The 24590-nt window shown below is 39.8% G+C and overlaps 1 protein-coding gene across 2 annotated transcripts; it reads right to left on the bottom strand.

Annotated features, from left to right (window-relative positions):
- Positions 1–639: 639 nt before the first annotated feature.
- PAXBP1 (PAX3 and PAX7 binding protein 1) lies at positions 640–23707 on the bottom strand. Of its 2 annotated transcripts, none has more exons than XM_084201257.1 (18): positions 23144–23707; positions 22242–22370; positions 20458–20634; positions 19275–19370; positions 18478–18581; positions 17888–18108; positions 16770–16959; positions 12664–12787; positions 10558–10657; positions 9991–10106; positions 7444–7643; positions 5872–6016; positions 5576–5697; positions 4921–4997; positions 4590–4656; positions 2926–3072; positions 2356–2510; positions 640–1144 (listed from the first exon to the last, which is right to left on the bottom strand). In XM_084201257.1, exons 1-18 carry the CDS (start codon positions 23607–23609, stop codon positions 1027–1029), a joined length of 2754 nt encoding a protein of 917 aa, XP_084057383.1. In that variant the 5' UTR covers positions 23610–23707; the 3' UTR covers positions 640–1026. The 2 variants fall into 2 exon arrangements, with proteins under 2 accessions (XP_084057383.1, XP_084057382.1); XM_084201256.1 differs by having other exon boundaries at positions 19149–19370.
- Positions 23708–24590: the final 883 nt, after the last annotated feature.

The following is a 24590-nucleotide window of genomic DNA, read 5'->3' on the forward strand; positions in this document are numbered from 1 at the left end:
TATTGTTTGTGGATAAATTTTCCTAACATTGGGAAGTGTAACATTTTAATATTTACAATATAAATACTTCAAAGGTTTCAAAATACCTTCATTTTGCTCCATATCTTCAGCCACTCTAACCTGAAGAAATAGGTTCCACGAATGACACTACAAAACAAAACCAAAAAACCAAAGCAAACAAACAAAAAACCAAACCAAACCCCCTCCCCCCGCCCCCAATCCTGACACAACTTAGGCAATTTAGAAAAGGAAGGAGGGTCCAGAATTCAGAGCTAAAACATTAGTCCTACAAAATGAAAGATGTTTTGAGCTTAGGAAGTGCCACCATCTACACATGCACAATAATCACAAATTCTCCATGTTTGCCCGTATTAAAAAAACACTTCACCATTTATCCAGATCTTCCTTTTGAAGAACAGTGGTAAGAGTTCCATATTCTGAATGCAAATCACTTTTTAGTTTCTCCATTTGGAGTGCACAGCTGCTTTTTAAAGGTCAAGATCCACTTTAATGTGCCCCTATTCTTCAGCTCATGACTTTTCACATATTTGAATGTTTTACCAGCCCTTTTGACCAATAATACGATCATTTTATTTTCAAAATAAGTATTTTTTAGCAAATGAAAAGCTTATTGCAACAGTACAACATCTCTATATCCAGTGTGAAAGCAACATGGTGGTATAAATATATGCATCATTATTACACAGAATCTATTATACACATTCCAGTTAACCATGGAACAATTAACAGGAGGAGATGACCACTGATTATGGGCACAAAGTATTTTTGTGAACAAGATTTTGAGAAAGTTGAGGAAAAATCTGATTTCTGGAAAGATGACAATCTTGGGATTCCATTTTTGTTTTCAATGAAGTCAATGATTTTTATTTTTAAGGATGCTGTATATAAGAATGCACTTTGTATTAAAACAAAGATCAATACTTTACAGTTTAAGAAACTTTACATATGTACATAAATTACATATCAGGAATGGTTTTAAAGCTCAAAATGAGTGGTGGGAAAAGTCTATTTTCCTTCTATTAGAATCTTGAACTCTTTTACGTTGTGATCATTTGCAACATTAACGGCATGATCCAGAGCTCGGATACTTGCTAGAAGCTTTATGATCTGCTTGATGTGCTCCCTAAAAAAGAGGCAGGAGAAGTCAATACAGAAACAGAACAATCAATTATATTGATTAATTTTCCAACAGAAGACTACACTATGGAGTCAAATATTTCATATTCCTGTTGCAGATTTATTATATTTGCTTAATGAGTTAATGGCAACAGATTTGTTAAATGCTGGGAAAAAGCAAGACAGAAGATAGAAATCAAATTAGAACCTGCTATGAAAATAATTGGATGTTTCTCTTCCAGTAAAAATTTTTACCAAGTTATCAGTTCGCCTGGTGAAGAAAGTTCTTTCAAATTTGGAAAAACACTAGCAAAACAAGAGAGTTCAAAAACTTACATAAACTTAAATCCCAAACTGTTACACTGCAACACAGGACTGTACCAACACTGGAAGACTGCTCATTCCTGTGCTGTTGCTGCTCCCACTGCATGTCAGCTTACTTGGCCAGCAGTAACGTGTCTAACACAAACTTTTAATTAAGCTGATCATTAGATTCAAGTAAAATTACTCTTGGATCTCCAGTAAAACAGGTTCATCTAGTTGGTTGTGTAAATAGTCAGAACTTTTGAACTATTTACAAAAGACAGTTTGCAATTTAGAAGCCACTATGCAGGAATCAGCAACAGGCTCACAAGGTGGAACAGTCCAAACATGGTAGCTACAAAATTTGACAGAATCATAGAATGCTTTGGGTTGGAAGGTACCTTAAAGTTTATCTCAGTCCAGCCCTCTGCCATGGACAGGGACACCTTCCACTAGACCAGGTTGCTTAGAGCTCCATCCAACCTGGCATTGAGCATTTCTAGGGACAAGAAGCTTCTCTGGGCAACTTGTGCCAGGGTCTCACCACCTTCACAGCCAAGAATTCCTTCCCAATATCTAACACAAATATTTCCTCCTTCAGGTTTAGAGCCACTCCCCCTTGTCCTGACAGTCTCTGCTCACATAAAAAGTGCTTCTCCCTGCTTTTTATAAACCTTAAGAATCCAGGACACCAAGCAGTAGTGTTTATATTATTAAGATATATATTATCAGCATTCCAGTATTTCCAGCAGTTCCTATTTTCAGACATCTTAAAAATACACATTTCTGACATGTGAATTCAAAGAAGTTTCCAAAGACACACAGTAGGATGGAGAGAGTTACCCATGTTTGCATGCACTGGCAAAATAAATCAAACCACAAGAACTGCAAGTGCTTTAACTCAAAGTAAGTTACCTGGCATTTCTCTTCTCTACATCAGAGCAACCAATGCTGTTTCTGTAAATTGTATCAGCCAGGTGAACAAGGTATCTACAGAAGTTTTCTAGCTGAGAAATAGTCTTGTCTCCCGTTAAATTAGCGAACCACTGCTTAGGGAAGCAAGCAATTACCTATGAAAAATGGGAAAAAGGAAGTTAAACACAATGTAACAAAATTTTTAAAGCTATGTAACATGTATAACTTGTGAAGTTTGCCTGGTAAGACTGCAGGGATAAGGCTCAACCGAATGAAAAAATGAGAAAACTACCCAAAAAACCCACACTAAAATCCAAGCAGTAAAGCACTGAAACCCACAGTGTACCTAATCCACCTACAGGCATGAGCCAGAGAAGGTTCTTTCTTTAGTCTGTGTACTACACCAAAACAAAACAAAAAAAACACCACAAACAAACAAACAAATTCAATTTTTCATTGACTACAGCTTTTGAGGTATCAAAGCCAAGATTACATAGGCAACATCAGTTTTAACTATATTGTCCTTTCAGTTTAAATCCATTACTTTAAACATTGCTTGGTTTTACTTACACTTTGAGCTTTCTTAATGCTGTCCTCTCCATACTCTGAGTTTTGAAAAGCCATAAGGATGTATCTATTTAGCAATCCATCTATGGACAGCTCCTGTAGAGTTTTGTTTGAGAGGATTCCATACCACTGGAGAAAGTTTCCCAATAACTAAAAATACAACACAGGGAAAATAACTATTCCAAAATGTACTGAAACCAGAGAGTTGATCAAACATATCATATTTTTTAATGTTTTAAATGTTTTGCAAACCTATTCAGAATACAGTCTCCCTTGCTGCTGCCATTTGAACAGAAAATTACAGAGAAGAGTTCTGTTTGTATGATCATGGAGAGCAGTTGTTCAATCAACATCAGTCTCTACTTTTCTGTTTAGATGGGAATTGTCTTCACAGTCTTTTATTGGAAATAAACTATGATAGCCACAGCTTTGAGCTTCCACCTTCCCCAAAAGTAGTTTTATTTTATTCTGACAAGCACAAGGATATAAAAAACCTGGGGTGAGTAAGCTAAGTGACCCCATAACATTCAAGTTGAAATGATGATGGTTCCACTTGACAACCTCTTCAACTACAAAACCACTTAGGTTGGAAAAGACCTCTGAGATCAAGTCCACTCTTAGACCAAACACCACCTTGTCAATTTGACCAGAATATGGAGTGCCTTGTCCATCTTCAAAAGCACCTCCAGGAATGTGACTCCACCACCTTGCCAGGCAGTCCATCCCCATGGTTAATTATCCCTTCTGTGAAAAAATTCTTCCCCATGTCCATCCTGAAGCTCTCCTGGCAGAGCTAAGGACATTTCCTCTCATCCTGTTGCTGGCTGCCCGGGAGCAGAGCCAGACCCCACTTGACCACACTCCACTCTCAAGCAGTGAGAAGGTGCCCCTGTCCTGTCTCCCCCCTCCCCCATCTCCTCTTTTCCAGGCTAAACAACCCCAACGCCCTCAGCTGTTCCTCACAGGACTTCCCCTCTAGACCCTTCCCAGCTCTGTTCCCATCTCTGGACATGCTCCAGCCCCTCAGTGAACTGAGAGGCCCAGAGCTGGACACAGCATTCGAGGTGTGGCCTCAGCAGTGCCCAGCACAGAGAGACAATCACTGCTGTGGTCCTTCTGCTGGTATAGGGCAGGTGCCCTTGACTGTCTTGCTCACCTGGGCACACCTGGCTCGCCTTCAGCTGCTGCTGACCTGCACCCCCAGGGCCTTTCCTGCCCAGCGGCTTTCCAGCCACTCAGCCCTCAGTTCTGGGGGTTACTGTGGACAACACACAGGGACCCAGCAGTTCGCCTTGCTGACCTTCATCCCACTGGCCTCATCAACCCAGGTCCCTCTGCAGAGCCTCCCTGCCCTCCAGCAGATCAACACTCCTGCCCAACTTGGTGTCATCCACAAATCTACTGAGGATGCACTTGATCCCCTCATCCAGATCATCAATATGGATATAAAACAGGACTGGGCCCAAAAGTGAGCTCTGGGGACACCACTAGTGACTGGACACACCATGACAAGGGCACAGTGCATTATCAAAGACTAGGAATCTGGAGTTGGAGTTTTTGCAAGTGAAGTTGAAGCAGTTTCCATCTACAATTTTCCACAAATTTGAGGAGGATTTTATTGCTACAGTCTCAGACCAAAGATTTACCGGACATATTTACTGACTTACCTTAACAGAGGACCAAAACTGACGTTGGAAAAACAAATATGGACCAGAGTTCTTGTTTTCTAAGATGCTGGAAAGTAAGACATTTCTTTAATGATCAACCAAGACCACACCTCTGTCTTGAATTTGCTGGCTTTTTCCTTCCAAGACACAATTCATTTCCATAAATATTCCCTTTCATCCTTCTTGTCTCTGCTAAATGCCCCCAGAAGGATAACAAAAGATCGCCTGCACCCAGGCACTGAACCACACTGGGAAAAACCCCTCTTAACTATGGACAGAACACAGTGACTTGCTAAGAAAGGTCTAACACCAGAGTTGAAAGCAAACTTACTTTTTTGGATACAAGGGCATGAATACATCATCATCTAGTGTTCTCCTCATTCTTAGCAGCAAGGCCTTTAAAAGCATCTGAAACAAGTAAGTTTTTTTTAAATGTCCAAAGCACTGCTTAGTAGTTAAAACTCTCAGAAGCTGATTTTTAAAGCAACAAAGAACACTTGTGACCATAACAGTAAACAAACGTACATACTTGAGCACACAAATAAATAGTCTTAAAGAAGTCTGTAATTATTAACAGAGCAGAAATTTGACAATTCCAATTAAAACTTGAACTCTTATTACCACTTCCTTCATTCACAGAAGGCAAGTAAAACAACCCAATTTCCAGGCAATACATTTGAAAAGGCTGCAAAGATCTAAAAAAGAAATGCCCAAGTATTTGTAGCCATCCCGTACAACAAAACTGAAGACCAGCAAGTCTTACTACATCTGGTGTATTTTTTATCTCTAGTATCTATTTTGGGAAGGCTTCACTGAGTTTCTTCTTTTAATTTATCACCATACTTCATTCCCCAAAATCAGACTGCAGAGCACCAAATAATTTTAAGATTCTTTTTCCTGCTGTACTTCCCAACAGAAGGTATTAAAAATGTATCCAACTTCCTTAACTTATGCAACACATTTAAGAAAAAAATCCAACAACTTACTTGTGTATTTTTGTTTTCTGCATTCACCACTGAGGGATATCCATCTATTAGTTTCTGTACAATTGCTACCATTCTAGATGTCTGTGTGGTAGAAAAGGGATCCCAGATATTTTCAGAAATTACTGTAAGAGATTAAGAATTACTCCACTTTACAAATACCCAAATACAGTAATTATTATACAAATACAGTATTATATACTCAAATCCATGCAATTATTTATAAAACAGTAAAATTTGAAAGCACAAACAAGCATCAGACTCCACAACCCCATCCCTCCAATTTTTTAAGCCTATACCTGTTAATTTAGGAAGAACAACTCTCTCTACAATGGTAGGCAACAGTGAAATATCAGCATCATCTTTCACCTGCTCCTGCTCTTCACAGCCATAAAACAGCAATGACTCAAACCACAACATTGTTTCAAAATCTCGACACTTGCCCTAATAAAAAAAGAATTGGGGTTAGATTCCTAAACAAAGATTTGAAGTCTACACATAGAAAAAGTATTATGTATGCAAGTACAATACACACACAAGAACAGCTTTAAAACACTCTGCCAAATGAACCAATTTATCGTACCAGCACAGCCACTAGATGTAATGACAAGAGAAAATGGCTGAAGCAAGACTGATTTTTTAACAGTTTTTGCCCCACAGATTTTAATTTCCACTTACACCTAAACCAAACAAAAGCCTAGAGATGATGGTACAAGTTGGAAGTACAGCTCAGTTGTGCTGCATTTAAAAATTATGCCTTCTGGATTTAAAAACCCTTTCCATGAGCACCTTGTAGTTTTTCTACCTCAACAAAATGCTTACTAGGATCAGTAACAGAGAGTAGTGAATACAGTTAGACTTTACAAGGCTGTCTCATGTCTCCAACTAACATGAGCTTTGTTTTGTCAACCTGAAAACTCAGAGAAATAGCATGGGGAAAATGAGAATGCACAAAAAATGTTTTAAATTTAACAATGACGTCTTTCTTAGATTTTTCCGTTTGATTAATGAAGTCAAACATCAAATTAATAAAATTATTTTAATACTCTGAACTTTCTCTGAAGAGAAGTCATGCCTCCCCCTCCTCTGCACTTGAAGAAGAGGTGACAAGAAAACCCTTTCTGCAGATACTCTCTTGGTAGGTTAAGGAAAAAAAAGGCACTTCTGAACAAAGGAGGAACAGAGAGGGAGTCAAAACTACCTGAACTGTTTGTCCTGGTGGCACCTCATGAAAGCATACATATCCAGGCTGGACAACGAATGTGTGCCAGGGATACTGGACTGCCACAGTGCTGTCCTGCTTTTCCCATGTTCCCTACACTGTGGGCAGTGAATACTATGAGAAAGACTTGGGAATTACCAGCCAGAATTCTACAGGGTATGGAGGTGTAGGTGAGAGATAGATCAATAACCTAGAAACACAGGTAGTAATTCTACATAAGAACAAATTTCTTAGTTCCACTTCTGATGAAACAGCATTATCTCGAGTCACAATTTTCTCTGAAGTATTTAAAAGACTAAACATACTTTCACAGGACCATACAATGGTTTGGGTTGGAAGGGACCTTAAAGATCACCGAGATCCAACCCATTATCATGGGCAGCTGCAGATTTTTTGGTCTACACCACTTACTGAGGAGGATCCGACAAAGTGCCAAATTTAACTCTGGTTTGCTGGGAACATAACAGATCAACTCCAGGCACTCCCCAGAAAAACTCTGCCCCAGGACAGATGCCCATTTGAAACTTCATCCCCAGAACACACCTTTAGGAGAAGCACACATCAAAGGTGCAATTTACTTTGCTCTTCTCCAGTGTGAAAGAACCACCCTGTAACAGTTAACACAGAAGCTGCTTGCAGAAAAGCTTACCTCCAAAGGAGTCCAGGTAAGCAGCTGAAGTCTGATTAAAGGGTTAAACAACTTTGGTAAACAGAGGCCAATATAAGCATCCTTATAAGAAGCAAAGTACTTGGAGCGCCAAGCTTCAAACTGTGACTTAATGCAATCAATGGAGTAAAAACTTTCCAAAACATCTTCGAAAACTTTGCTGGATTCTTTCAATATACGATCTAGCAAGGGAGAGAAGGAACAAGAAGTTAATCACCTACTCCCTGTAATGCCTCTTTCAAGACATTCTTTGATGCTCACTGGCATAAGCTAACTCCCATAAAAAAAACCAAAAAAAAAACCCTCATCTTTAGAAACTCTGTTACTCCTGCCTCAAACACACAAAGCTATAAAAACAGGAGCACAAGTACTCCCCCATAGACTCGTTCATCACAGGTCTTACTTTTAATATTTCATGGAAGGATTTTAAGTTACCAGATGTAATTAGGATTGGTGACGTACTGGGCTGTATTCAGAGTGGATCTAACTTCAAAGCTGGCCTTGCTTTGCATAGGTGCTTCAAACAGCCGATCTCCAGGCCCCTTCCAACCCAGATTATTCTACATCTTTGATAATCCAAGTGCAAATATAGGAGGGTATCTCAGATAAACCAACTGAACTGGCAGTTCAGACAGGGTGGGTCCTGGCAGACACTGTGCTAAGATGCTGCCCAGAAGATGCAGCACTGGGTAGTGACTACAATCCTCTAGCACCTTCTTTTCTTCTTCTTTTTTTTTTTTGTATTTACAATAACAGTATTCTAGGTAGTCCAGACCTTTTTCTCTATATATTATTTTCCCTTTATCTTTTCTACTTCTCAGGGTTAGTTTCATTTTAATCAGTTGTATTTGCTGCAGCCACAGTTGTAAATGTTTGGCTACAGTAGTAACCCTTACACAATGAACACAACTAGTACACACAGGAGGCAGAGACAAGGCTGAGGAAACAGGAGATTATGTCATATAACCACACTTTTCATACTGGGATTAAGAAAAAAAACACTACATATGAAGTTCTTAGGTCCAAAGTGCGCCCCTCTATTCCACTGCTGTTTCTGGACTAACATGAGAGCTACAAACAATAGTAAAAAAGCTTTACAAACACTATGCCTCTTCAGATACTGAAGAAATTTCTACAAAATGCTTTTGCACACATAAATTGTCAAGTTATCAAGAGCAATTCAGCCCCATTGAATCTAGATAATTTAATTTAACAAAGTTAATTACAGCACCTTACAACCCTGAACAGTTGTTCTGTTTATCCCAGACCCCTCCCTGCAGGAAGAAAATCAGTGCAATCATAAAATTGCAGTAAGTTAGCCAGCAACTAAAGGTGTGGAAACTGTCTGCACTTCCAAAGGACCTGACATCTAGGCAGTTCATCTAACTGCTTTTCTAGCATGTTCATACTTCTGGTCTCCACAGCCACCTACATCAATGACTTTGCCATTTATTACCTTCTCTGTGGGAAATTACCTGTTGATTTTAAACCTATCCTATCACTTAATTTCATGGTCCCTAGCTATCACACTGTGAAAAGCTGATATTGTTCTACTTGGAGAGACCAAAACCATTCAATCCCCCTCAAATGCAACAAGTACGCAATCCTTGCTGGCCTCCTCCTCCTCACTTCTTCTAACCTGATTCTCTTTTAATCAGAGCAAATGCTAATTGTACTACAAGATCTTTCCACAATGTTTGCATTCAACATTGTTTTCTATCATTTGCAACTTTGCCAGGCTGCAACTAGACTGTACAAAACTTTTGTCATTGCATTTCTACAAACTTATTCACAACTCCACCAAAAAAAGACTTCTAAACTGAACCAAAAAAAGACTTCTAAAGCACTGAGGTTTTCAAAATTTCCCAAGTAAGACAAACGTATACTTCAAGAATGATAAACTATTTTACAGATTGGAAAACTTACTGCCTGCCAGCAAAAGCATGTTAGAATTAAATAAAAAGAACCTCACTAAGGATGGGTTATTCAGTCAGCTGCAAGACCACAACAGGTTGATGATAGAGACTATTATGGTCACATTGATTTTCCTAAACTCCTTCCAAAATATGGTGAAGCATATAAACGGGGCTGTGTTTGGATCCTGTCAAGTATTTGGTATGTTGTTATGTAAGAGAATTGGGATTGTTCAGCCTGGAGAAGAGGCTTCAGAGTAACTTAATTGTGGCCTAAGGGAGTCTGCAGGATGGAGAGGGACTATTTCCAAGGGCCTGGAGTGACAGGACAAGGGGGAATGGCTTCTCACTGACACAGGGCAGGGTTAGACAGGATACTGGGAAGAAATTCTTCCCTTGTGAGGGTGGTAAGACCCTAGCAGGTTGACCAGAGAAGCTACAACTGCCCCATGTCTGAAAGTGTTCCAAGGCCAGCTTGGATGGGGCGTGGAGCAACCTGGTCTAGTGAAAGGTGCTCCTGCCCATGGCAGGGGAGTAGAACTGGGTGGGATTTAAGGTCCCTTCCAACCCACACCATGCTGTGATTCTGTGATAAAGTCTGGGTAGCTTTTCTAACCTCTTTCCAAGTTGAAGTTTGTGATATCTGTTGAAGTTTCCTCGTCATCGCTGGAAAGGCCTTCCAGGTGATCTGCCATCTTCCCAGTCTGCTCTCTCGCTTGTCTGCGGCGAGCTCTGCAAAGGAGCAGCAATATAAACCAGCTGTAATAAAGCAAGAGAAACCAGCTGCTTTCCCCACCTAAGCCTGCTTAGGCTTGTCCTTTTAATTCTAGGGAAGTCAAGCTGAAAAGAACTTCTACTATGACCTCAAGCATTTCACAACATCACTGCCTCAAACAGTGAAAAGAAACAAAATCAGCAGAGACCATATAGATACGGAATGTATTTACTGTGCTTTCTTCTAGTCATTTTAAGTCAGTATCATGGAACATTTTGTACACTTGCACGATAAGCTGGGATATATAAGAATACCCCTGCCCAGCATACCAGCTGAAGGGGTAGGTTTGCTTCTTCCTTTTCAGGGAAGAAGCAAACATTGCCACTCATGTTGGTAAGTCACACAGGACAGTTATATCTTGCAAGCACTCAAAGACTCCTAAAGGAGAAAAGAAATCTCATTCTCTACCTTCTAGCCTCTCTTTCTGCAGTCCGACGCTTGACTTGCTCTTGATAGATCACTCTGTCTCGTCCAAAAGAATCAAGATTTGGAGCCATCAGTGCTTTATCTGTAAAATTACACCAATGAAAATTAAAATGCTTATTTATGATTCTATAAATGTGCTGTAGGCAGTTTCATAAGAGCCTTTTACCCACTTTTAAACTAAATGTAATTTGAAATAGAAAGCCGAAGTATCAAAAAAGAAAAAAACCCAATGCCCCCCAGAAGCCTGAATTCACAACATGTAGAGGTTAAAACAGAAAGCAGTGGACTTTGGAAAATTTTCCACTTAAATGCCAAATAGTTTTCACTGTACCTCACTCTTATCTCTCTCACAACAGTGCCGAACTACACTGAAGTCAACAGTTTTACCAGAAAAAGCTTAAATGAAATGTCCAAGAAAAAAGTGCTCCTTACATAAACACATTCACCACATAATTTTAAAGAAGAAAACTAGCAAAAAAAAAAAAAAAAAGCAGACAAGAGTGACTGGGGCAAGAATATACATTATTTCAGAGTTCTAGTCACGTTGTTTCTAAGATAATAGTTTCAGATTGCCTAAAGTTTAAAACACATCAAAATCTACAGAAAGATAAACCATCTTCCTTCCTTTTTTCAAGCGCTGCTTATTTATGTTCCTGACTATAGAAAACAACACAGCTAGAACAGCAGATAGGAGGCAGGAGTGTTTCCAGTTCCTCCTTTCCTGGTAAATTTTAAACAGTAGACTGAATGTACCACTGCTCAAGTCCACCCATTAAAATATAAACATTATCATTTAAATAACAGCCTATCCAAACTTCAGGAATAAATGTCCTGTTCTGACAAAATCTATTTACAATTTCATCATTTAAAGTATTAATGCCAATCTATGTCAATATTCCAATTCAATACCTGAACTACTAAGAGCCTTGTCTAAACTTCCAGTTACTAAATAAGATCTCTGTAAAACCCATCCTCAGCAATGAGAACTATTCCCATCCTATTATTAAAGATCAGTATAAAAAATCTATTCTAAGCTTCTTTTAGGAAATCAGTTTCTAGTTCTCAAAACAGCATTTTCATGATAAAACTGCAAGGCCATGCGATGCCTGGAACTCCAGATACTAGTCCTAAAAAGAATATGTATGCTAACCACTCTATAAAGCAATGACCAACCCTGACACACTAACATTTCATCATCTTTGGTGAGTTCTAGCTAATGGTATTAACAAGATTTCATCTCTGACAACTGTGGCAGAACAGGGAAATGGCATTGGTTATAGACTTTTACATCAGCAACAGGACAGAATGCCATTTTTAAAAATGGGAAGCTCTCTGAAGCATAAAGAGGACTCCTATTAATAGGATATTTCATCCATTGATTTAATACACTGCATAAAACCTCCTCCAAGAAACACGTATTTCCATCCAAATTAACATTTACGCTTTTGTAGAGTTTTACATACTGAAGAGTAATCACCATAAGAAACCTCCTTAGTGAGAATCCCCCATCCACAAACTCACAGCAAGCAGGCATTTTAACTGGCTATTCTTAAGCTGTTAAACCGGCTGTTTCATACTGGGTCACTGTATTAGTCTGATTAGTCTTCCAGTTCTTTAATTTACCAGTTAAGTGTCTGAAATCAAACACTTATACTGACTACAAAACAGAACATTAGACAGAAGTCTAGCCTAGTGTTTCGTGGCCTTATACAGTTAACTGTACATATTAAATTACATTTATAGATTCAGGAAGGTTACAATATATTTTTTAGAAGTCCTGATATAAGAAAATGGGGAGTCACATACTACCACTACTCTCACAGCCACCATGCACACATTTTTATTGCTAGGAAGGACAAAATATAGTTAAGAGAAACAGAAAGGAGAGATGAAGTCAGAGTTACAGTGGTTTCGAGTTTAAAACAAAACAGATTAGAGAACTTTCATCTAAACTTGCTTCTACTCATCTCAAGAGTAGGAATAAACTTTAATAAGACAGTCATACATTAAACATTTACATTTCAATTAAGTCATACTAAGTAAACAAGGTTGTTTAATGAATAATAAAAACCTTCAAGATGGACTGACTTGAATGGCTTGAAAACTCCGAAGATTCATCTTTAATATCATCTTGTCGTCTTTGGACAAGGCGGGAAGCTCGCTGTTTGTACAGCTGGTGCATTGCAGATTCAAGTTCGTTAATCAGAGGCACCTGTAAAAATACAACACACCACGTAATACCCGGATCCTGAGCTGCTCAGCTTCTGGGGTCCCAGTCTATTCCGGAGCAAAACGCTGGCACTGTGCTCCCAGCAGCACAAAGTCCTGCCTTTCACTCCTCTGTATCATTTGCACCAGGAAATAATTCCAAGTGGGGAAAGTGCATACATTTAACATTGGCAGTTTTCAATCAGAACAAAAGCATTCTGAAAGCAACTTCCACGGCTTGAGTCTACACAGCCAGACATCCTATTTAGAGTGTGAAATATTCTCTCCAGTATTCTTGCTTTCCCTACCAAGTGTGTTACGTGTTGTGTCAAGGTCTGCAATTCTCAGATGTCAATTGTTTCCTCTCTGTCTCTAAACAAGAGTGTAGAAGTATTTTACACTTCAGTGAGAAAATAATCTGCCTGTACACAGTGAAAAAAACACCCATCAATCCAACCTACTGAAGCCAGCAGCTATTGTTTTGTGTCCTCTCACTCTTAATAGCATATGCTGAAATATTATTACTGAAATGAAATAAAATCCTGAATAAGGGTGTTATGCCAACAGGTAATTCAAATCAGTCAAATACTCCTCTAGCTTATAACTAAAATTAAAATAGTACAACTTGTGCAAGTTATGCATTAAGTATAAACTTGAATTAATCAGGTAAGTCACATCAGACCTGCCACTTTTTTTTTGTTTAATGAACTATTTTGGTAGCATCCCTAATAAAAATAGATGATATTATGACAGCCAGGAATTTCCTGACATTAAATAGCAGGTTCACTGCTCTTTTTTTTTTTTTTTTAATTTCCTTTGTAAAAAAAGTCCTTTTGGTATGAACACTTAAGCCGTGTCCTCCTTACCTCTGAGACGTATGCTTACTCCACAGTCTTCCAGCCTTTTATATTTCATTGCTGCCTACCATCCAGGATTATGTTTTTTTCAAAACAAAAGATAAAATCAGATATTTTTTCCTGAAGTATTTTAGAATGTGACTCAGCAACTATTAAAGAACCTCCTTCAGTAAAATGTAAAATTCTGAGCTGATAGCTACAGGGCCATTTCAGCTCACTGAGACTGACATACACATCAGAGAAGAAAAAGTTTTTAGCTTTGTGGAATAAATGGGGCTCCAGGGATTAAAATGAAAGCAGCTCTGCACCAACTCAAAATACACACACCTTTCTTTTCGAGAAAAGAGTAGAGAGAAAGACAAGGAGGGAATAATCTTCGAAGAGCTGGAAGTTCATATTTGGAATTTAAGACAGTTTTGAAAACAGAAACATTAGTTAAAAAATACTAGCTTTACTGCAGTTTACCATAGGAAATACAGCTTCTTCTCTTCAGCATGTATAGGAAATTCTAAGATTGAAAAGTTAGATGAAAATTTTCAATGCATCCCTAGTGGTTCTTTCAGGATTAAAAAAGAAACCTAGTGATGTATTCAGATATATGAATCCACTCAAAATATTTCCCATTCAGAATACAAGAGACTTAGAAGCCCTTATTTTCGCTAATCAATACTGTGGTTAATGAGTGGCTGACAATTTCACTGACTACTATAAAGTTATAATACTCATTCCCTGTTTTGTTTAGTCAGTACCTTAAATTCAGTGTTTTGAATGGGATTTTTTATTTACTTTCCTTGTAAACAGTGGAAGAGGAAAAGCAGAAAGGTCTCTAAACATTTAGATCACAAGGATAATTCAGAAACACAGAGCATGTTTTGGTAATTCACTTCTGCAGGCAAAGTAACAGTTCATCTACTTGTGCTATCAAAGGTACACCCAAAACAATTCAATCTTTCTGTATCCACTGTACGTTCCTACATGCAAAATGTAAAAATGCCATTGTGACTCACCAGCCTTCTCAGAAAACATAATTTTTACAGTAATTACTTCTGAAGGAAGTCATGCAACCATCTTCCACTCAACAGTTTTTCTTATTTATGGGTGAAAAGAAGGTATTATAGAGGATTTGACCTTTCTAGTGCTTGTTTCTAAAATCTGTGTAATAGCTGTTTTCTCATACTCTGCTGACCCTTAAGATGGGGCAAAGTAATCCTAAAATTCAGAATCTCTTCAAAATATCATTTAAATATATGTTTTTGTATATGTATGTACATATATATGTATATACACATATGGTATTATTATTACACATATACCTATTCTCATGTATCTTATAATAACTACATACATTATTGTAAAAAATAACAACACTAAATAGAAGCAGTCAGGGACTACAGGTTCTACAAAAAAGCTGAAGGTAATTTATCTCTACATTCAAAAGTTTAGAATTATTTACTGTCCTACTACATTTCATTTAAGTAAAAACTTGATACTGATGTTATTACTTGACTTTGCTCCCTTCCAACACCTCCTTTTTAGAAAACTTTTCAGTGTCCTGTGGGCTACTGGTTCAGAATTTGCTGGTACTTTTGTCATGCTGAAAGCACCGAATTCCAAACCACATTATCTAGCAAACAATATCAAAATAAATGAAATGCTCCTGTTAGACTGACCACATAACCTGCTGCTTTTGCAACTCACTTTAAATACAAGTATAGCAGCAGCCTGCACCTGAAACCAGCAAAACTCTGTGAATGTCCCTAAGAAGCCTGAGACGATAAAAGTCACATCTTAAAAATATTTGAACAAGACAGCTTATGCTATCAAGGAGAACCTCCACACGTGGTTTATAGTCATCACAAAAGAAATTTAACCAAAGGTCTTTAGAAAGAAAACATTGAATAGAGACACAGATATTTAACCTGACTTCTGAAATACAAATTTACCTCAGATTAAAAATGTAAAAACTTATCTTTAATAGGAAATCAGCCAGCTGGGTAAGCAGCACTGCCAGTGCTGCTTACGAAAGTACCTTTATTGATCTTCAACAGCTAATGCTAATACAGACTCAGGAATATGGCTTCTTAAGTGAACAATCAATTGCAACTAATTACACTAATTATACTGATTAGTTATACTAATCAATCAGCTAGGTGAATTAACTGTCCCACACTTCCTGGGTTTCCTCATGACGTAGTTACTCTTCACTTTTACAGGACAAAGACCAGACTCTCCCAGTTCCACTAACAAGGACAATTAATATCTAACCCATCAGCACCCAAAATGCTTCTCCATTCCTCTCCCAACAGGCTAGGCAAGCAGTAGCTTAGAACTACTCAATTATTCTGACAAGATATTAAGAAATTAATACACTACTACTATATTCAAGTCAGAAGACAAAGAAGAAATAGCCAATCTACTGCTAACTGAATTCTACAGCTTCTGTGTGTGCTTAATATGTGTGTGTACATATATATCTATATATTCAAGAGTTCCTATTATATTTACAACAAAGTAAGTAATCAAAGCACAGTGCATAACATAAGAAAAAAAGACTAAGTTTTTGACTTAGAGATGCAATAAAGTGTCACACTACATGAAAGAAATATATTTTTAAGTGTGGGTGTCTTTGAACAGCTATGCTAGTTTTAAAACTTCTCTCCTTCAGACTCCAGAGCAATACCAAGAAACATCTGGCAGGAGGAAGTTTATAATAACACAGAAAATACAAGTCTCTGTTACTGTGTACATCAAGCACTCCAGAAAGTAGTAATGTAAATTTAGTAAATTCAGCCCTTATTTTTGCTAACCTGATGTCCAACACAAGTAAAAAGGAGTATCTGAGTAAAGTTGAAATGCCAGAGTATCTACGAAAATCCTGAAGACATAAAATTTGCAAGTTTTTAGGCAATCTAAAGGCAGCGAGCTGGGAGGAGAGATTTCTGATAATGAGCTTAGCATGACAGAAAGTTCTTTTCAATCCTCAAATAACCAAACCTTTTGAAGAATATGCTCTCAAAGGACTTTTTTCAAAAACAGAGGGAGATGTGCTGTTTGGCATGTAATAAGAGACTCTTTTTTTTTTTTTTTTTTTTTTTTTTTGTAAAGAGATGAATGTTTTTGCGTCCTTACCTTTTCACTGAAACACTCAAGCAAGTCTTGGACATACCCTCGCATTTCTTGCAAAAACTTATACCGTTCACCAATACCCCCAGAAGACCCTTCTAATCTTTCAATTGCCTTGGTAGAGTCCTCTTGGCTTTGCTGATGTTTCTCATATTGCTGCCGATTAGCTTTGTGCATTTCTTTCATAGAGTCCAACCTGAAGGGCAATGGATAAATAGTAAATTTACATCCAAAAGTCTGTCTATTTCAGACCATTGAGACATCAAACAGACAGCACAGTGCAAGTACTGAGCCTATTTTGCAAAGAAATTCTTGACCTTTGTTTTGCCACTTTCTCCCCTCTCTTCATGAACAGCAAGGCTAATGATCGACACTCGTTTGCTACACTACGCTGTAGTGCATCGCACAGGCCACTCCTACAAACTTCTACAGGAGCTGATAGCACAAGGATAGTGCAAGGCTGTCCCTAATGGAAAGCTGGCAGAACAGGCTGGGGGTGGACAGGGACGACAGCTTATACAAAGCATTCTTTTTCCTCTACTAACTTGATTCACTGTCAAAGGCTGCAACACTACAAGGGGCATACAAACCAATTTTGAAGACATGTAAAGTGCAAGCTGTTCATTACATATGATTTCTCATTGCAATTGTGTTGCTCATTCCATACCTTCTGCGTACCTGATAAGCAGATTACAGTGTTTAAGCCAAAAAATCCCTGTATACACTAAAAATTAAATTCTTTATCTACTGAAGGGGAAACTTCTGATTCACAGTTTAAAGGAATGCAGCTTGATAAGCTAAACACCTCACTGGCCTTTCATTTCTTCACTATAAGACTGTGCAGTGTCCAGAAGATGGAACTCAGACCTCTCTTCAACAAGATCAATGGCCTCATATTTAAAGTTTCACTTCCAGAGAAGCAATCCAAGGAGATTTTCGACCAAAGTGTCAATGTCATCTTCACTTTGAGCTTTTTTGTTTGCCTTTTTTTTTTTTTTTTTAATGGAAGTACCAGTCAGTTTCCAGCGATGAAACTCTGTGTTTGCTCACCGAGACTAAAAGACACCTGAGGAACAGAAACCTAGGGGACAGGTCTTTAAGTCTAAAAAGATGGTCTGTCCTACCTGTCTTTAAGCTGTTTCTTTACCAAATCAATAGTAACAGGAGTCATCTCATTACTGGGAGTTTTGAAAGGAACTGTATTATCTGTTTTTTGAGACTTGGTTTCCGATGATCCATACGCAGCATAGGTGTATGGAATGCCGTATGATGAACCATAAGACAGTGTCTGGTAAGTGTTCTGGTAGTACACATTATTCACTTCTGCAGGCTGACTTGGTTGAACCTAGTGGCAGAGGAAATGTAATTGTACTATATTAAGCTTTAAAGAAAGGGGGAACTTACGTTTTTACACATTCCAAATCAAAGTTAAAAATATAAGTAGATGCAGTTACAAAATGTAATTATCAAGGGAATTTAAGCATCCAATATCTAATATAGAAGAAACAAATGCCCTCAAGAACATAAATGGACAATTTCTTAGTATCATTACCATTCTAAATACTTATACTATTTCTCTTTAAACAGCATCAGAATTTACAGACTTGATTTCTCAAATGAAACAGCCATCTGTAAACCACATCTCAAGTTTGTAAAGGATTTAGCCAATATTTGCTAAGACAAATCAAAAAAGAGTGCACAATTATATACATGCCTGGGGTATGTTGATTCCTTTTCGTATCTGCTCTTGCTCCCATCTACTGAGTTCTTCATCTTGCTCCCCTGCCACTAGTGCTTCATCATCGCTTCCCTCAATACCTTCACACAAGTAAGAAAAAGAAGACAATGCACTCATAATTGCAAGGGCCACAAATTCAAAAACCTGAAACCGTGCCTAAGTGAGAACATCTCAGAGCATCTCCCTTTCCTCTTCATGAGGAATTAAGGACACTGGCCCATGAATTATTAGCACAGGGGTTCCATTCCACTTGAAAGATCCAATGGGAAAATTTACAATTTACTGCTGGTAAAATCCTCTAATGTCTAACTCCTTTTCCAAAAGGTTATTTTACCTGCTAGCCAGCAAGAAGAATTCTATATCGAATGTTTTTCTTTTCACAATTATATACTTCCTACAAACAGAGTACAGGAGAAACAAGAATTGATCCTTAGTGTAAGTTTCTATCACAGTCAGCAATGTGCACAGGAACATGGTTTTGTCCTCAAAATTTTACAAGCATATTCCATTATGTAGTACTTTTCCTCAGAAATGTTATGCAACTCCAGATTGTTTGAAAAACATGTTGTTTAAAAATGCTGAATGGGAGCACTCACAGTGAAAACAGTGTGAACATTTATCAGCTGACCTTCCAAAAACGGGTTTACCTATTTCCTCAGCAATCTTTTGCCTTTGGGATTTTTCCTTCACTGTAAAAACTATCCTCCTCTTCTCGTCATCATCTTCATCATCACTGGCATCATTTTCATCTTCTCGAACAAGGCGGCCTTTACCTGGTTCACTGTCAACGGGGGTAAAGTCTCCAAGCTCACGAGCCATTTGACGCTTTTTTCTAGCGGCATGAATAAAAGCAGCATCTGGAATTTCTCCTAGAGACAGATGTGTGCACAGTTAAACAACCTCTGCAACAGAACAGGTGTTACAATTTCTTACTGCTCATCTCTGTCACTGTATCAAATCATCTCTGCACACAGAAAAAAAAACCATGAGTGGAAGCAAATCCATACTCACAGAAAACATTTGCAAGCAACTTAGATGCTAAACATGTCAACTTTTTGAAACCCTCAAAGTCAGGATCATCACAGAAAGTCTGGCTCTGCTTCCAGAAGCTCATGTCAAAAGACAGAAGCCTAATGCTCCTATGTGAAATATTCCCAAAGAAGAGGAAGCCCTTTACAGGAGCTGAATATTGCAAAAGGAGGAAGAAAATGAGGTGCACGACAGTGTAATTCCCTATCCCAATATTGCTCCCAGCTCTTCTTATTTTGGGGGAATAAAAAGCATCAGCCATTTCAAAAGTCATCAGCCAGAGATTAAGAGGAGACCAAACCAGACACAGTTAAAATACAGAAAATTGTACAATCAACGGGAAACATGAAAAGCATCATACCTAACCAGAAAACTCTAAAATCTACAGTACAAAACTTAACTCAACTTACTTATAAATCTTATAAATCAATGTGTGGACCCAGGACACCCAGCTGGTATTTGGGAAGCAAGCTACCACAATCAGCAAGCTAATTTCAAAAATATTTTCTCAGGAGGATTTCTTTGGCCTCAGGGCCTGACTAGAACCTCAGTATACAAAACAGGATAGGAAAATATTTCAGATACCTTGCAGACCCATCATTGAAACATTTTCATTAAAGAACAAATTTTAACTGAAAGCAGTTAAATCTCATGTGAAGTCACCTATTCCAAATCTAGATTTTCTTGCAGTATGTCATCTACCTGAGAGATGAATTCCTGCTTCTGACATCAGGATGAAGCATTCCGTAGCAAAACATTTTCTCTCATAAGACTTGTAAAACAGAACACCTTTAGAAAATAGCAGTTGCTTGAACTCTCAGATGCTAAATTGTTGGAAACTATTTCCTAATCTCTCACACACAATAGTCTGCTATAAACATTGGCTAAATCACTTGGTAACTTATCAGACATATTACAAAAACCAACCTGGGCGGAGAACATTCAGTGATGACAGAGCACTTGAAAAAGCACCACCAGCTTTTGGTTTTTCTTCTTCCTTCTCACTTTCAACTTCCATTTCTTCTTCACCATGCTCACTGTTTGCAGTCCCATCTTCTTGGCCTATATCCTTATTCTGTCCTATCTTTTCTGGTGGTGCTTCAACTGGTAAGAGACCAAAGTCCACGTTTTACTCCATTTATAAAGATCACTCAGAAGTATTTTTTTAAAGATATAACAACCAAAAGTGAATATCAAATGAAAATGTTAAATAATCATTTTATTGTTTGAGATCTAGAAAAACACACTTTCTTAACTCTGATTATATCACTGACATCCTCCCAAAATAAAATGTGACAAGGCAAACCCCACCAACCACTAAACATTCTCCATATTGTCAAGTATTAAGAAAGTGGGGGAACTCAACCTTGTGCAACCTTGTCAAAGTCTCTTTCAATGAGAAAGCACTGCCTGTGTTACACCAAGTCTTTCTACAAGAACCAATTGATTTCAAAAGAACCCTGTATTTTCCTCTTGGGCTACACCCTACGTTAGGTGGGTAACATACACATACAGGCAGCAAGTATAAATAATGTGTACAAAAATGCATGTTAAACCCAGCTACCCAAACCAAGCTGCACATATCTGAGGTTTCAGACTCAAGCACTTGTTTAGAGAATCCAGACTACTCTCTCAGTAGCAGCCTTGAAGTCCTTGAACTATAGCCACATGAATTAGGGAGAGCAAAACAAACAGAAATTAGCAAAAATGGCCCACACAGACATGTGAAAAATGTAATGTTTTATGGATCATTGTGACAGAAGCAAGAATCCAGGTTTTCTTTTTTGGATGGGATTGTGTCCCATCCAACAGATGACCTGAACACTAGCCACAGAAATTATAATTTCTGGTTTTGTTCATGCCCCACACCACAGCATAGGCAATTTAAGGATTCTAATAAGAAAGAATATGTGGGTTTTCTAAATGCAGACAAAACCTTCAGAAATAATTTAATTAAATTTAAAAAGGGTATTTCCTGCATGGGACCATGTTCAACCCCATGTGTTTCTCTAGATCATTGCAGCCTTTAGATCATAAGCCTCCCAGCTCATGCTCATAGCATTACATAATCTGTGTAAAAACTTAAGTGGAAAAGGAAGCACTACACTTGACCAATGAGCTTCCCAAAAACCAATGAAACTGAAGTCCCAGGCTGTATTTCAAGCTCTCAAAGACTGTACATCATTAACAGATCCTTTTGCTCCAACACTTTGAGTCTATCATCCTAATCAAGTCTACTTGAAGGTCCAAGTCCTGAAACAGGCAGCTCTTTAACAATTAACTTAATAACAAAGACCACCACTCTGCTCACCCCAATAATCTTACTTTTCAAAGAAAATTCATTACAAGGACACATCTTGTCAGACCAGGTATGTTTTCAAATGAATGGAATTCTTTCCTAATTCAATAAGCAATTGATCTGTCATAAACACAGCTGCTATTCAGAACACTGATGTCTACTGACAACCATCTAACAGAGCTGGGAAGTTCCATCCTTCTATGTTAATTTCTACATGAGACCCAAAGAACTCTCTACCAACGCAGAATAGATTCCTGAGGCTCAAGTAACACATTTCATCTGTGCTTTACTTCAGCTCTAAATGTGAAATTCTCTAGGAGACTAACAATTCATTTTGAAAACAAGAAATTAAATTATAGTACTTTATCTTTTCCACTACAGAAGTTACTATTATTATTAGTTTTGCAATTACCATCTGTTGGAGAATTGACCTCTGCTCTAACTTTTGATTTTTCAAGATCTTCTTTGTATTCTTTCTTCAACTGTTTTACAATCTTTTTGCTGTAACTTGATTTCTTCACTTTAAAAACTTCTTCTGTTTCTTTAAAAGAGAAATTGGATAACGTTACATCAGGTCTGTCAAGCATACTTCTTTATCAAATCTCTAAATTTTGTACCTGGAACTTCACAAATGCCATTAACAAATATTGTAGGGTTCTTTCAGAGTCTACAGTGAAAGTCTGATTCTACGCCTTCAGTACTTCCATCAAGACTTCAAATCATGAATCTTAGAAACCAAGTTTCAGTGATTTCAAGAGAATTCCTTCTAAGATGACTCAAAACTGTACGAACTGTTCGGACAACAGGCAGTGAGTCCGAGGTGACCCATGAACACCAGCCACATTCAGATTAAAACAACCTCGACACAATCCACGGGACAGATGCTCCTCAGCTAACGCTGATGGCTCCAGGGGGAGATTACTGGCTGCACTTACTCCCGAACAAACCTGCGGGCCACCCAGGTGCAGCGAACGCAGCACAAACGATGCACCAGCAACACAGAAGCAGAGGCAATTCTGCCGCAACCAAGCCCTCTGGAAGCATGCCGGCCCCGCTGGAGCCGTGTCGGGCCGGGGAAGGCGCGGGTCGGACGGGCCCGTGCATCCCTGGCCCCCCGTACCATGCCCTCAGGGCCCGCCCCCTCTAATGTGATCCCAGATCATCCCAGGCCACACGGGGGACTGCCCTAAAAAATAAACACCGATCCCGGCCCTCTTGGAGGGTCGCGGGAGGCTCGGTGCAGGCTGAGCAGCTCCGGGTCCCTTCCACTCCCGCAAGAAGCGACCCCAGAAGCCAGGCAACCAGCCGCCTCACCCTCCTCCTCGTCCTGGAAGCTGAGCAGGCTGGCCCTCGGCACCTCTTTGTTCTCCCGCGACCGCTTCTTCTCCTTGGGGCGCCCGGCCACCGGCAGCCCATTGCCCTGCTGGGGCTGGGGCTGCGGCGGTGGCGCCGGGGGGCGCAGCACAGCGGGCGCCGGCAGAGCCCCCAGGCCTGCTCGATCGCCTCCCATCAAGCCCAGCCCCAAGCCGAGAGCCGCTCCGTAGCTCGCGGCGCAGGCGAAAGCCGCGGGGCTGCCGGGCAGGGCGAGGGGCACGCAGCCGGCGGGCAGCGGCAGGAGTCCAGCGCCCGACGCCAGCGGCACGGAGGCCTCGCTGGGCCCTTCCCCCGCCGCCGCGGCCGCCGGCGCCGGCTCCTGAGGCGGCTCCTCGTCGCGCTCCTCATCCTCCTCCTCCGAGTCGTTCCGCTTCCGCACATTCACCCTCCGCGCCTTGCGGAACATCCCGCCAGGCACCCACCGGCCGCCCCGCCAGGCCCCGGTGCCGCCCGCTCCGGCCGCCCCGCGCTGCGGCCCAGGCCCGGCCCCGCGAGCATGGCACCGCCGCCCGCAGCGCCCCCTGCCGCCGGCTCCACCAGCGGCGGGCGGAGGACGCGGCACTGCGCCTGCGCGGCGGGGAGCGCGCGGAGCGGCGGCTCGAGCGGCCCGCCCCGCCCCCGCTGGCCCCTCACGTCCGGCGCCATCTTGTGCCGGGGGAGCGGCGCGACCTGGGAGGGAAAGGGGAGGCGCGGAAGGGGAGAGGAGGGTGATGTAAGTTTAAAGTGACTTGTAATAAAGAAAAAGTTCATCATGCGAGATGAGTTTGTTATATAAATTTTGTTTTATTATACCAGACGTAGATGCGTTTTGGAGACGTTGCTCTGGAAAAATTCTGCGAGCTTCTAATGCAGTACTTCTATAGCCCAAAGCCATATAAAATAGAATTGGTAGCGGGTTCTTGGTATCCGCTGGGGCAGAATAGGGCCGTTAGGAAGCTCATCACAATATCGGACCTGTGGAAATCTGTAGTAGGGAATTTTTTGCTCTTTACAGGAAAAAATCCTGCACTGCTTACTTGGGCACTGGAATAAAATGTCTTTTGCTCCAGCCTTATTCAGAACACTACAGTGGCAAAAGTAACTAGAAATTTAATTTGCTCTGTAAGAAAGCCCATGGATTTATTAACCTCATTTCTTCCCAACAAGGCCAGCATACATACATCCTCTGCTACTGCTGCGTCTGTGAATTTTTGGGCACTGCTGTCATGGTAATGGGGCATTACTGCGATTTCATCACATTTTTTACCAGAGGGCAGCAGATCTTTGTTGAAGATCATCTAGGTTTCATTTTTCCAGATTTTGGAGAAAGCCTTGGTAACATTTAGAAATCAAGATATTTGTGTGTGCTGGCTTTTTTTTTTTAAACACATCACTCTCCTATGTAAAT

The sequence above is a fragment of the Fringilla coelebs genome (genome assembly GCF_963513975.1).
Source record: "Fringilla coelebs genome assembly, chromosome: 2".
In the NCBI taxonomy this organism is placed as follows: Eukaryota; Metazoa; Chordata; class Aves; order Passeriformes; family Fringillidae; genus Fringilla; species Fringilla coelebs.

What these genes read in the sequence shown, in the direction of transcription:
- PAXBP1 (XM_084201256.1), bottom strand. Translation starts at nt 23,609, where the DNA reads ATGTTCCGCAAGGCGCGGAGGGTGAATGTGCGGAAGCGGAACGACTCG. An exon ending in CTTCCAGGACGAGGAGGAGG is followed by an intron (nt 22,371 to 23,143) that starts GTGAGGCGGCTG and finishes TCTCTTTTAAAG; the next exon opens with AAACAGAAGAAGTTTTTAAA. An exon ending in CAGAAAACAAAAATACACAA is followed by an intron (nt 4,998 to 5,575) that starts GTAAGTTGTTGG and finishes TACTTGTTTCAG; the next exon opens with ATGCTTTTAAAGGCCTTGCT.